This window comes from Triplophysa rosa, linkage group LG6 (genome assembly GCF_024868665.1).
Source record: "Triplophysa rosa linkage group LG6, Trosa_1v2, whole genome shotgun sequence".
Taxonomy (NCBI): domain Eukaryota; kingdom Metazoa; phylum Chordata; class Actinopteri; order Cypriniformes; family Nemacheilidae; genus Triplophysa; species Triplophysa rosa.
The window spans coordinates 20,683,459-20,698,363 of record NC_079895.1 but is presented as its reverse complement, the minus strand read 5'-3'; the positions used below and the strand labels follow the sequence as shown (position 1 = coordinate 20,698,363).

Here is a 14,905-nt window from a genome sequence, read left to right as displayed (position 1 = left end):
TTAATAAAACAGAAAAGTGTCATCCTGCTGATGATTTTGCTAAACACAATTGGTGGTTTGATACTTTCACTTAAAAAAAACGAATTATTAAAAAAATATTGACCACATGATTAATGTGACCAAAAGTACCAAAGACATTATCTATCACAAATTGTTCTCAATCCAAATAACTGTAATATTTGACATCTTTGATGAAAACCCTGGCATTCACGTCTCTGAATCATATATGAATATTTGCAGATGTGAATAAAGTGTAGTGATAACAGAGAAAAATATCAGTCAACCATCTGTATTACTGTCTTTTCCACAAAACCAAGCTATAGTAGATTGTTTGTAAAACTTAAAACCTTCCATCATAATCATGTCTCTTTCTCCTGCAGGAAAAACAGGGAGTTTCTTCAAAAAGTGGAGACGTCTAACAGAACTGTTCCTATGGCAGCAAGCAATTCCATCCCAGCATCATCCTGGGTAAGAAAAGGGCCAAAAATGCACTGCATGCTCGCTAGGCCTGAGTTCAAACCTTTTCTGCATAGCTGTGGTGCTGAGGTTAGAGTCCATTGCACTGGAGTAATTCACACCAATTGATCCGTCTTTGATACATGTTTTCAAAGTAAACATGCCTCCCTCTGGAGTTTTCATCAACATGGCACATTCTACTGCAGTAAAGGGGTGGCCAACTGCAGGGGTCACTCCTCCCGTATTATCTCCTCATTACCCTCACACCAGAGAGGGCTATCCGAGTCCATGATCATTGTAAACATGCAGACATTCACGGTCAGCCAGAGCGAAGATGCAAGTCGCTTCTGAATGGTGAGGCAAGCAGAGTTCAGGGGACTTCCCAGTTTTCACAGCAAGTATGCCTCGCACCGAGCGGAGAGGGTTCTGTGAGACTGGTTTGGAATAACCTGTATTGTTTGAGTGAAAGTACCTGGAAACAAGCCAGGGTCTGAATCTATGACTTAAGCAATCTGACAGGATGCGTGTAGAGGTGTTAATTACAAACTCACGCTGTGATCTCAAATTTTAAGCTGCTACAGTGTGGGCCAGTATGCTGTTGTTGTGCTTTTTCTCACGTTCTGACTTTATTTTTTGCCATTTCTTCACTTTGTGAGGAATTTAAAAAAGTATTAGGATCCATGTTTTAGTGATTTTTGATCATTGTTTTCAGATCATACAGTACATACTGTATAAAATGTGTCTTCCGTTTATTTTATTATATTATATTACATATACTGCATACTGTATATAAAAATGAAAATAAATAAATATAATGATTTATTATAACATAATAATTATGTATATGCACTACCCGGATTTGAGACTTTCAAAAATGCACAATTCAAGGACTTCCGTCTGTACGACTAATGGGAAAACCCTCTGATAGATGCTTTATTCATTCAGACTGCAGGGCCGAGGAACACAGCAACAGCGTTCTAGAGTCTGTATCTTTGGTTCTTTCAGCCTGCCGGGAGAAGAGGAGGCCTCAGGCACTGGATTGTGCTTTTCTCTCAGTGTATTGACTTAAGTAGCTGGACAGCCTCCAGGCCAAGTAATGAAACGCTCCAACCTAAATGTCATAGGCCCCGCCGATCAAAGTGTTTGTGGAAAGACGGGTTCTTGATGTGGTTTTGTGGCCACCGAGAATTGTTTTGCTTTCAGTGATGCTTTCACAAGACAGATTAATCTCCTCCATATCCTCTGTTTGCGCAAAGGATCCTTTGTATTGGCTTCCCAGGATGCCAGGCCCAGGTCGTCCCACCTATTCCCCTTACTCTCCAGCTATTCCAAACAGTACGGCCCCTGCCTGTTGTCCCCGGGCCGTCTGACCAAACACACAAAGGATCTCTTGAGCCTGAAAAGATCTCTGCCCACCCCTCCTAATGGTGTCTCTCTGTAGAGTACCATGAGAATCTCAGAGTAACATCACTAAAATACAGCTAACACCCATTTTAGCGTAATGTTGCAGGCTTCAGGGGTGTAGAGTGTAAAGTGCTGTACCCGAGAACTGTTGATACGGAATACTTGTACTTAAAAAGTAAGCAGATTGCCTTGCAGTTTGTGCATAAAGATCACTCACGTAACATTTTGACACAGTGTCCATGAAGGGTTAGTTCATGTAAAACAATCTGTCATCATTTATTCATCTCCTTCCATCATTCATTCCAAACCTGTGCAACTTTGTTCTGTGGAGGTATAATTTTTCAGGGCTTTTTACATTGCACTCACTCTCTGTACTTTACGGACAATGGCTGGTTTCCAATACTGTTTTGTTTCTTCACAGGCTAAATGTCAGGAGTACAGAGAATCCAAAAGACAGGATGAGAATGCAGCCCTGCTTGAGAAGAAAGAGGAGCAAAGGAGAAAGGTACACCACAAAGGAAGTGAAGCAGATGGCCTGAACTTACGAACATCACCTCCACTTTTGGTTCATAGCAACACCAGAGCTAAACATAGAAGCTTTGCCAAGACAAAGAACTAACTCAGCCTAGCATATGCTCTTAATTACCATGTTCTAGGTTATAGGAGGTAGTCATGGATGGAATAGTGTAGGTGTTTTCCAGCTGGCCGTATAGAGGTATTTTTGTGGCTTTGAATGCTTTTCTGTTGGTCAAACATGAACTTAACTCGCTGATAAATATCAAGAACAGAGAGGTCAATGTCATCTATCATGTTGATATTATTTATGTAAATGTTCAATTGAATTGTTATAGCAACAAGCAGAGGAGAAATTCAATAATGCATTATTTGCAGGCAGAAATTTTGGAGGAAAAGTTAAAGCAAGAAGAGGAGGACAGGAAGAGGCAGATTGATACTGACCATCGAAGGTATGGACACTTCCATAACAGTCATAATCAGCTGACCAGAGGAATACAGCCTGATCCGAAAGTATGAGACCACTTTTAAAAAACACATTGTCATTCAAATTAACAATTCTATTGTGAGCATAACAATTTGACAGAAAATTGGAAAAATATACTAATTTGATTTAATTTTTTGTGCAAAGGGAATAGTTTCCACAAAAAGGAATTTTCATATGTCTTTTTTATGAGGGCAAAGACAAAAGTCTTAGTTTGTGCTAAGAAAGGGAATGAGGGTGATTCAATTATGAGAGAATTTTCATTTTGGGGTGAACTATTCCTTTCGAATTCACTGTTGTTACGACATGGTAGGTTAGGTCAGTAACAGTTTTAAAAAAAAAGAAATTCCATTTGGGAAGGCATATAATAGGTGCTTTCTAGGGATAGTAACAATTTAAAATCACTCAAATGACGCCTACAGGCAACACCAAGCATACGACATTACAAAGACTTCATGAAGAAAAGTTTTATTTTTCATTCGAGGGTAAAACTTCAGGGGCAGACCAGGCCAAAATAACCAACAAAAAGACGTCTCTTTTTGATAATACTAAATGTCCTAGAATGAGAATATAAAAATAAAAACAACAGTACTTCCCTAACTACCTAAACAAAAACAAAGTAAAAAGATATACGGTAAAAGAAATGGCGTCTAACCCCCTACTCCCTCTAATAAAGTAATTAACAATGTTTGTGAATATAAAAAGACAAAACAAATAGTAGCTTTTGTTATACAAACGTCAAATGAAAGCAAACTGGGATGTTCCAGATCTAAAGTGTGCCTCAAACACAATACACAATGCTTCACACGTTCACTAATAACAGGAACTCTTAAACTTCAGATAAAGTGAACAAAACATCAATTTTTACAGTTCAATAATCAAGTTCCTAAGTTTGGCACAAACAACAACGACAAAGGTAAGCGCTGGCTGAGGCACATGCTCGCTGTTAGCATGCTGCCTTCCGATGAGTGGTAGACGATTGACAATGAATTGACAATGAATTATATTACAGAGATAACCACGTACATCTGTAAAACAGCAACAAAAACACATGCACGAACACAAAAACAAACCAAACACCAGGGGGTGGTACAAACTCTAAAAACAACAACAATAATAATAATAATAATAATAAAATTATTATTACTACACAAAATAACTTGGGTCATAACACTGTCGCTGCGTCCGTAATCGCATACTGTGATAGTACGTACTGAATTTGAATAAGTACCTACCTATCGGCCGTTAAAACAGTACGTTCTATACAGTATGAGTGGGAGTAGTATGAATACATTGCGCTCTTTGAACTATGACGTACTAACAACAACCTATACGTGAGCGTTGATAAAAACATAATTTAGACATGAGAAATTAATTTATTGGCACTTCCACTGAAAGCAGATGTCCGCCTTAAAGTTTTCCGCTATATTTATTTGATTTACTTTTGAAATTTGACCGTTGCTCAGCATCATGGGATAGAGAAGTGTCCATCCGATCCACACTCACAAATCTCGGCGGAAGTAGTAGACCATATGGGTATTTCTCGCCTACTATATAGTATGGAAGTAGGCGATTTCGGATGCAGCGTGTATGTCACTAAATGTAACATGAGTTAATGAGTTTTTGTATGCTCCACTGTTTAATGACATCATGCATTTGAACTAGCATTGGCTGTGCATGTTTGTACAACACTTAAAGTGATCCCAACATAATTTGGGGATGTTATGAAAAACAACTTGAGTCCTTCAATGGTAGTCTGGAAATCTGTTTTTGCAAAGAAAATGGTAAAACAAATTTGCTTATATTTGATTAGTGTGCTAAATAAATGCAAAATTATCTTCTTTGTTTTCCATTATAACATTTATTTGTTTTAAAATGTATTACATCCTGAAACTGGTCTCAGACTTTTAAACTCCCCATTATGTGGAAGATTGAGTATGATAGTCCACTTATTATTAGATATTTCAAAAATGTTAAGTAACTTTGCAACTTCTTGTTAGCTATCAGTCAATACAGTGTTAGTAGACTGTCTCTTTAATATCTGCTAACACGATAGTCTCTCACAAAACATTCTACTGACTAAGTAACTTTGCAACTACTGTACATGTCAACTTACAACTCCTAACTCTATATCCAACCTTAACCTAACAGTCTAAGAGAGTTACTTGACATGTTGATGCAAATTTTTGAGAGTTAGTTGCAAAGTTACTTATAGTCATTATAGTGAATAAGAGTTTGGTTCCAAAATGAGATATCTCTGTTTTTTTTGTGCATTCCAATTCATATCAATCAAACTGCAGTCAAACTTTGATTTAAGCCATAATAACTAATTAAAAATACAGCTAACTAACACAATAAAACACATTAAACATGATAACATAATAAAAAACATGATTCTCATTTTGGAACCAAACTCTTCATATACTGTATATAATACCTGTAAATATGTATAATAAAGTGTAACCTGTGTTTCATTGCTGAAAACACTGTGAAATGTTGTGATGATGTATTGCTCTCTTTAGGGTGAACTTGGCCTTCCTAAATCGATTGGAGGCAAGTACTTCAGGTAGGATGTCTGAACCCATGGCAAACACCCCTGTAAGCAGTAATATCTGTGAAGACGATGAAGAAATAGAGGATCCAGCCTCATCGCCTGTACCCAATCCGTTACAGGGCTATACAGAGGAGGAAGGTAAGTCTTAACCAAGATTTATATGCGTCAGCCCGGTCACTGTGTGCTTAGGTCTGTTTCATTTCACAACACTTCTGGTAATGTCTCCACTGCATTGACTTGTTGAGTCACCAAGGCTTTGTGTATACGTGATATTGCACAGATGTCTCATCCGATGTTTCTTTCCGTCATCGAACAGCGTAGAACACAGTGTAAATAAAACATCCTACATGCTCCTGGCACATGATGGTTAATGTCAGTTATGTGGCAATAAAAGCTTAACATGTTTTTCACTCTGGATTTGAGGTCCAAAGTGCCTGCTGCAATGTAAACTCATATGGCCCTGGAGAAGTTTTAATTATTAGCATGCCACTGTGACAACTGAATCGTTAATCTTATGTCTGAATGTTTTTAGAGGCAGCACTGCATAAACATCAGTTAGCTCTGTGAGATCCAGTCTGACTTCATTGTCATTACTTGGATGCGTGCAACACCATCTTCAGACAGGCAGTACACTGCTCTTATGTGTCTTATACACATTACTAGACTTAAACATTTAAAAATATTATTACTTAACAAGTGAAATAAATTAAGAAGATATTACACAGTGTCTATATCTAGAACGGCGTATATTATATTACTACGATATTCTACAGAATGCAGTACTTTATGTGAACAGTATGCAATTTTTTTATATTTCCTATAAAAAAGTAGGAAGTATAGAGCATATAGACCACTTTGCAAGATGTAAACACTGGTTCAGAGTAGGGCTGTGCAAAAATATCGATACATGTAACATCGCAATATTTTTTTTTCGATAGTGTATCAATAGTGATACCTCTACTATCAATATTTAGAGCTCTCAGAGCAGATGTTTGGGAGTGCTTTGGTTTTCAAAATAAGTAATGGAGTAATGAGTTATATAAAATAATGCTGTTTGTGGGCTTCGCAAGTCATGACACAAGTCACTTGGCTACTGCAGTGCATTAGACATAAAGTTTATTAAGAAAAGTAACAATGATATTTATTGTGCTTTCACGGATGTGACACCAGCTCATTTACAGCACGGATGAAGCAGGGGTTTTATACTGCCCATGTTCAGTGTTTTAACTGTAATGCACCACAACAGCCAAGTGACTTGCGTGACCCACCTTATTCCCCTGTGCTACCCACTTGAGGGGCGCAAACCACAGTCTGAGAACCCAAACCTCTGATCTAAAGGTCCATGCATCGCACATCATGGCCACTCTGTAGAGGTAAGGGATATTTTTACACTTATCCTTACAGAAAACCCCCGGTGGTGCACAGCATGTTGTATTTCTAGCTCTACTTTTTACATTTTCAATTTAAAGTATTGCAATATATCGCAAATGTGCATCGTATCGAAATACATAGCAATATATTGTATCGTGACCCATCTATCATGATATGTATCGTATCAGGAGGCACTTGCCAATACACAGCCCTAGTTCAGAGGCACTTCCAGATTCATTTTTGTTTTTAAATTTACATATTTTGTTGGTTGTATTTTGTTCAAATATTTGTGTAGTGTAAAAAAACTGAAACAGGAAATTATTCTGGAACAGGAAGTTCTCCAGCGTTGAACCATCATTGTTTACGTCAACCAAAGTGGTCTATACTACACAAGGTGCAGTAAGCATAAGGCTAGTATTTCATTTCAAATAGCCAGCATCTCAAGAACTGTTCTTTATTCTGTTCTGACAAACATATTGTTTTAACCTTCTTAATGTGGTGTAGAAATGACCTACGATTCAATTCATCTCAGTTTTAGCTCTAGATACAGTATGTAGTTCTTTACTGTACCTTTTTGGCAAGAGATGTGGCTGTAAGGGCCAGCTTTTCCATCTGTACGCTGAACATGTGGACTGCTGTGTGATGGTGTGGGACTAATGTGCCATTCACATCTAAACCGTCTGCATTTCTTCTCTGATGCCTAATGGCACATTACGTTTGTGTTTAGCTTCACTTACAGTACATCTGAATCACTAAGGGCAGAAGGTTGGACCCTTAGCTGAAGTGTAAGGTCAGCCAGGTCCTCGAATTCTCAAGCGCAAAGCTCACTAGAAACACTAGACATGTTTGTCTAACAACCAAGAAGAGTCCCAGAATGCCCTTTGCCCAACTGTGGATTGGATTACTCAGGGCAGATATTGGACATTTCCTGGCTTATTATATAAACCAACATTAAAACATTTTCATATCCAGAATGGTTCACTGTATAACTAACCCATTGGCTATACCTGATCAAGGTAAAGTGTATAATTTTCAATAGCATCACTAAATGAAAATGCAAAGCAATGATTGTTTTTAAACTATAGATTTGCATGTGCTTGGTTAAAAAGGCTTTTGAGTGGCTGCTTAGTGAATCTGTCCCCAATGTTTACACTTTTGGGGAGAAAAGTGCTTTAAACTGCTTACTTGCTTTTAAGTATTTTAACATAAAAAACTTTACACTTTAAAAATACAATTTACCTGAAGGAAAATGCATAAATGCATTGAATAACACATTGTCTTTTATGACAGAAGTTCAACAAGGCTTCCCCTAATTTAATTTACTTGCTGCACTCTGTGGAGTTTTTGTATCCAAGGACGGCCTTCCCATCTGTCCGGCATTCCTGGGATCTGTGTGTATGGGACATCTGTCTGCCATAGCACTAGTTTTGACCATTAGTATGTGGTTTAGAGTGGGATTGAGATGGTGCTGTTTGCGGAAAAGGCTGGCAGCAGCACTGCGGTCGAGACGAGTTTCCCACCCTTGTATGTCGTTCTCCATGAACCAGATGAACCAATAGGCAGGTCATCGCTGAGCTGCAGCCCTGCGTAGCTGCACAGTATTGAATGACTGCATTTGTGTGTGTGTGTACTGTATTTGTGAGACTCCAAGCGGATTTAAAGTCTCGAGGAACAAATTACCATGTTGCTCATAATTATTTAGACAGACTGCCACTTTTTAAACATTTTTACAGAAAAGCAGTACATTTGCATTATTCTCCTATAGCATTATTTAATTTGTGTTTTTTTTTTTGTAGGTTGTGTACAGATGTGGGCCGTAATGAAACTTCAGTGTAATTTTCCCTACTATGAGCGAGATATGCTGGAAGACATCCTCCGACAGTGTAATGGCGACTACCAGCAAGCATATGAGCTGCTTAATGTGTAAACAAACACATTGTCATTGTGTTATTCTGGAGTTTTGAGTTTGAGCTTTAAAGGAAAAGTTCCTCCAAAAATTAAAAATCTGTTCTCATTTACTCCCTACATTTAGTTCTACTAGACTCTTATGACTCTGGTCTACACACAGTGTGATACTACGTATATGTAGTTCGGTTCTCTTGGTTATTTACTGTGGTCCGGACCAAAAAAAAAACATTTTATCCTGGTTTGCTTAGCGTTCACACTGGCATTTTAACAGTGAACCTAAACATACCGAATCTAAGGGACCTAAGGGGTCTTTCAGATATTCTTTAAAACAATAATAATGACAAATCTAAATTTTGTGCAGACAAGATACTGTAAATATTGTGAATTAATTATTTGCAATAATGTAATAACTTGTCATGCGCCCCAAAATGGTGGGGACCCCCCATAAGACAAGATTGAATTTGAGCACTGCTTGAAGTGGACCGAGACCCATCTTTTCAGTGGTCTGGGTCCGCTTCTTTGGTGGCTCCAGGGCTTGATGGCAGTGTTCAAATTTACTTTTAATAAACCGCACTAACAAAGCAATCGTACCAAAAGTTCATTTTAATCGGACCAATGCATGCCATATGTGAACACTCCCTTATAATGTTTTTCTTATAGTGTAGCATTTCAGTCCCATTTACTTTAACAAAACGGAAAATGGCAGCCAGGATATTCTTCAAAAACTTATTTTCTTCCAAAGAAAAAAGTAAATCAATGTAATGTGAGTAATTGTTGACAGGAGTTTCATTTTTGATTGAACAAACCCTTACGTAAAACAATGGTTAAGGCAGTGGGCTTAAATATTGTAGTGTCCTTTGAACTGACAGAAACACTGTTTATTTTATTTAGTTTATTCAGTTATTTTTATTGTGACACAAAATGGATTGACACTCAGCCACAGAGAAAGAAATCAAAACAATAAATCAAGATTTGAGTCTGCTGTGGGAAAGTTTATGGCTCCCATGTGTACAGTTTGCAGGGTAAATGATGTGCATTCACAAAATTCAAAGGCTAATTTATAATGAGGTAAATGACTGGCAAAGTTCTGTGTGCATCCAACAATAGGGAGGGACACTGAAAAACCAAACCACCATACAGATCATTTGCTTCCAAACTGTATAGGTTCATGCTTAAGACTGCTTTTATTTGTGTGAAATTTGAGCAGATCTAATCATGAAGTAATGGAAACGGAGTTCCTGTCAAAGAGTTCGGGTGTATACAAACTTTAGCTCGAGATCTGTAGCACGGGAGTTTTCTTGATCTTCAAAGTTCTTTACCCTGCTCAGTGAGTAAAATAATACAGTGTGAGAGATTTTCCTCTTTGAGATTTGTAAAACGTAGCCACCTTGTATTTTTGTTGAACCACGATCACTTGTGCTCCTACACAGGAAAAGATTCTTATGTAAATGTGTTCACTTCAATAAACATTGTCGTTTCCTGTGACAGCTTCCCTATCTTTTGACGAGTTTTTATCGTGCATGTATTTTCCTGTGTGCAGGGTGGAGAGATAGTTGTGGAAAGAACGGTTCCCAAGGTAACCCAAACTCAAAGGAAACTGTATTATTTCTGAGACACGATACCAAGAGCTGTTTCCGAGAGATGTTGTTTTGGGTCATTGAAACTAAGAGGGACTGTGCTGTACCATCATATCACACAACCTCGATGACCCACAAATCAGAACTGCTGGTAGGTCTGCAAGACCCCGATTACCTCAGTAACAGCTAGGGGGATTTCCTGTGGGTGGTTCCCCATCTGAATTAGGTCATGGCATTACCCATATCGCTGAAGAATTCTGGGGAAAAATAATAAAATCTACAGACAGCAATAAACCACAGTATACACCCAGCAGATCTGGGCTCTATTATCCATTGGTGTCGAAAAGACAAATATGTTGATTCTCTGTGAAATTACCCTTTTTGTTTTTCTTTTTGACCATTTTCCTAACCTTGTGAGTTTTTAGTTCAACAAAGTTATCCCTTCAAAGGTCTTGTCTGAGTCATGAAATGAACTACAGAAAAATGGGCAGACTACACAAACCTGATGCTAATATCTCCACTTTTATCACTAGAGACCATGTTAGTTTTTAGACTTTACATGCAAGCAATAACGTTTGCATGTGTGTTGGCTGAAATATTAGTCACCCTGTCTGTTGAGAGTGAAGGATACTTCAGGACAGAAGAAGACCTCAAAGTGAACTAGGAAAACATGCCACTCGCAGAGCTGTACATGTAAAGATCTCCACAGTCAACCACAACTGAGTCACTGCGCTTCCTGGGGAAAATCGGTTCAACGAGACAGGCTATTCAGGCACGCCTCGCCTTTTGGCTGACAGTGCCAACAAACCTCATTTACTCTCACACACTCAGACACAAACAAATAAATAAACTAGCTACAGAACAAAAATATTTATGAACACTGAAGTTCCATCGAGAATTTTAGTGCCTTAAAATATTTGGTCAGGCTATCTTTCCTATGATTACACATCGGAAATTATGCCACAGGGGGATTCATTTGATCTGCGTTTTGGGTAATAACTACTAGAAAGCGCTATGTATTTGGCAATAAATACAGAGCAACTGTTTGGCTAAGACAGCAAGAAGAATAAATGGAGACTTTACTGTGAAACAACGCAAATGAATTTCAATATTAACGCAAAGATTCACAGTGAACTGAGCTATGCGATCCACATTATTTGTATAGCTCTGCACTCCTACTGTATGTCAACAATGGTCTTTTTCATTTCTCTTGAAGAATTTTATGAGAAACGTGAAAGAAATGTGATACTTCAATGAGACATGACTGAGAACTCAATTAAGACTTTTGAGCTATAAAAAAAATAAAACGCTAACAATAAAACTGCCAAGGACACAGCTGGGAAGCAGTGTCAACAGTGATGCTGTGATGGTTCTAATCCCACAACCTGTTGTGAGGGTGTATATCCAAAATACAGTGCACTGGCTGGAAATCTGTCACCACATTGGTTTAACGGCCATGACACGGTTTGAGGAAATACTGTGGAGTGAGAAGTTTTCATTACACTCTGATGGTGTCTCTATGTCCTGAGCGGACCTTAAGAAAGGAGTAGACAAGGGCGCTGACGCCACTTAAAGTCCTTGCAGTCTGTGTGATTTAACACTCTAATTATGGCCAATATTGTTTTCCTGGAGCGTTTTTTTATCTTGACCGTTTCCCCACTGAGGCTTAGCTCCATTCCAACTTGAAGTCACTGTACATGGAACCTGCACAGCTGCAAGAATAGCAAAATATTTGCTTTCTTTGGTCTGGCACTGGCACAAAACCCAAGAATATAGGAAAAAGCAATACTTTGCTTTCTTAAACGCTCTGCTAATAAGTACAGATTGGTGACAGCCCTCTCTGGAAAATAGCCATGCTCTGACTCTCTCTGCTATCATGGGTAATACAAGATGAAAACGGCATGCCCTTATGAACATCCTCTGCCCCAGGCCTTCATGTATTTTGAACTTGCGTGACCTTAGCCAGTAAATTTGAGGCGACATTAATTTCTCCCACCCGTGGAAAAAACCAACACACTGTTTTGTGGATGCTGTGGGGGCAAACAGCATTTTATTATATTTATTATAGTTTTGATTTTAGTTTTATTTAGTTTTATTAATATTTTAAATTTGCTTTTATTTTTAGATTTTTAGTTTTTGTGTTAATTTTAGTTTGAGCAATTTTGGTATATGCTTTTGTATTTTTATTATTTGTTTATTTTAATGTTGCTATATAAGATTTATTCATTTTATTTTAGTTTTATTTTAGTTTTTGTTTATTATTATAATTTTATTGCTTTAAACTTACTTCAGTCTATTTTCGAGGCACTAATTCAATTTTTCCTTGAGTTAAGTTTTTCCAATAATTTTTAGGTCAATATTTTATTTGATTTCAATGAGCAGAAACATTTTCAAAGTTTTAATTTTAGTAAACTAAAATAACCTTGCTGCACACTGCCTAATTAAAAGCCACATGAACTTGCACATCAACAAAATAATTTGGAAGTACTTTTAGTAGCAATTTGTTGGATAATGTGTTTTGTTGCAGCAAAAACACACATACTAGACTAAACCCATGAGGTCTCTTCGGTTTCTGAAAACATTCCACAAAATAAACTCAGTAACTTAATTTAGAAGTTACGCAGGATAAAGTCCTGACCGTATTGTGGTCTTCTGTCTCGGTACACTCCTCAATAAAGGATCTAAAATTCTGTCAGTATTCCAGTTTATTCATAGTGAAATCAGTTTAGGAGCCGACCTTTGACCCACAGACAGTCAGTCCTTTTTCATTCAGTTTCAATGTTTCTAGCTATTGTGTAAAACCCAATAAGAAGCAATTGTGGTATTCTACCAAAGTCTCTAAAGGCTGCAATGGCCCAACTTTACTGTACAAGTAAAACAATGTTTTTCGACTGAATAGCCAACATTAATTTGATATAACCCAAATATATAGCAAAATAATTGCCATACATTTATGTATTTTAGAGAAAGCATTTCCTTGGCCATTAATAAAAAGGTTATTTTCAATTAAAAATGTTCATACAGGGATCATCCAGCACTGATGGCGTTGCATTACCATAGCAAGAATAAGATTCATTGGGTCGAGACTTTGGTGGTATGTAAACAGATAGAGTTTCCATTACAGCGCATTCTGAGATTTTACAGATTATTCATGGTTTTGTTTGTTGGGTTAATAGAAATTAAAAATCACCTTTCAACAGTTGTCGGGGGAATGTTTGTCTTTAAAGAAGTACGCAGCAATATGTGACCCTGGACAACAAAACCAGTCTTATAGATCAATTTTTCGAAATTGAGATTTATACATCATCTGAAAGTTGAATAAATAAGATTTCCATTGATTTATGGTTTGTTAGGAGAGGACAATATTTGGCAGAGATACAACTATTTAAAACTCAAAAAATCTAAATATTGAGAAAATCGCGCTGTAGCAGTGCGTTGCTAAGAAGAAACAGATTTGTTTGAACGCTCTCTATTGGTTTACTGCTGTAATGACGTTTTGGAGAGTAGATGAACCCGAAAGCAGAAATTCTAAGATTTTCATATACCAAACTTGAGTGATTCATTCCCAAAGAGCAGGCAGCAGTGAGTAAAGTTTGTAGGCGTGTTTCCAACCATTTTTGTTAGCGATTTTGCTGCATCCACTAAATGTTTAACTAAACATAGTTTAATATCTAAACATAGAGTTTGGATATATTTACCGTAGTAAATTTACAAAATATCTTCATGGAACATGATTTACTTAATATCCTAATGATTTTTGGCATAAAAGAAACATAGATAATTTTGACCCATACAATGTTTTGTTGGCTTTTGCCACAAATATTCCTGTGCTACTTAAGACTGGTTTTGTGGTCCAGGGTCACATATAATAAACACTTTATAGTCAGCAAGCAGAATAGACTTAATAATGCGTATCAGGGTACATTTGAAGAATGCAAGTGGTCTCTGTAGATAGATTACTATATTTCAGTCATGTGAGGCTAATTTTTTATCTGGTTTTATTAAGTTAAAAAAAACATTTACGCATTTATCCAAAGCAACTTACATTGCATTGTACTATACATTTGTTTCTGACTATGTGCAATACCCTGGGATCAAACCCATGACCTTGGCATTGCTAGCATCATGCTCTAACCACTGAGCCACAAGAAAGCTATAATTTGCAATTCATATAGGGTCATTCCGTGTCAAATCAACCAAATTTTGAATATTTCCCCAGCTCGAATTTTTGATTTTTTTTTTCTATTTTTACAGAAGCAAGACCAACATCTGGAGTGATGTTAAAAAAATTATGAAATGCCACAGAAGAATAGTTATTAAGTAATCAATTAATTTGTAGAGGGAGGTAAAATTGTCAATTTTCACCTGAAATTTGGAGCCATATTAGAGGGGATAAAAATGAGATAGTATAGTATATACAGTATATTAGTAAATCTGATAATTTTAGCAATCTTTGATGTATTTTATGCCAATGATGAAAGCTCAAAAATGAAGAAAGGGCACTTTTTGTGTTCTTTTTACAAAATGTGCATGCCTGTAGCTCCAGAACTGTCAGAGATACCTTGATGTCCTTTTATGTTCTTGTAATTGACCCACTTGTCTTTTGGGAACTACATTTTTAAAGCCCTGTAAGCTTCA

General features: G+C 37.2%; 1 protein-coding gene across 2 annotated transcripts in view; it reads left to right on the top strand.

Moving 5' to 3' along the window:
- The window catches only part of epsti1 (epithelial stromal interaction 1), a 33,517-nt gene extending 23,337 nt beyond the window's left edge, over positions 1 to 10,180 (top strand). For both annotated transcript variants that reach the window (XM_057335885.1, XM_057335886.1), the window contains exons 7-11: positions 381 to 468; positions 2,282 to 2,365; positions 2,752 to 2,825; positions 5,380 to 5,549; positions 8,579 to 10,180. In XM_057335885.1, coding sequence (XP_057191868.1) covers positions 381 to 468; positions 2,282 to 2,365; positions 2,752 to 2,825; positions 5,380 to 5,549; positions 8,579 to 8,709 — 547 coding nt within the window. In that variant the 3' untranslated portion in view covers positions 8,710 to 10,180. The remainder of the gene's footprint in view (positions 1 to 380; positions 469 to 2,281; positions 2,366 to 2,751; positions 2,826 to 5,379; positions 5,550 to 8,578) is intronic.
- Positions 10,181 to 14,905: the final 4,725 nt, after the last annotated feature.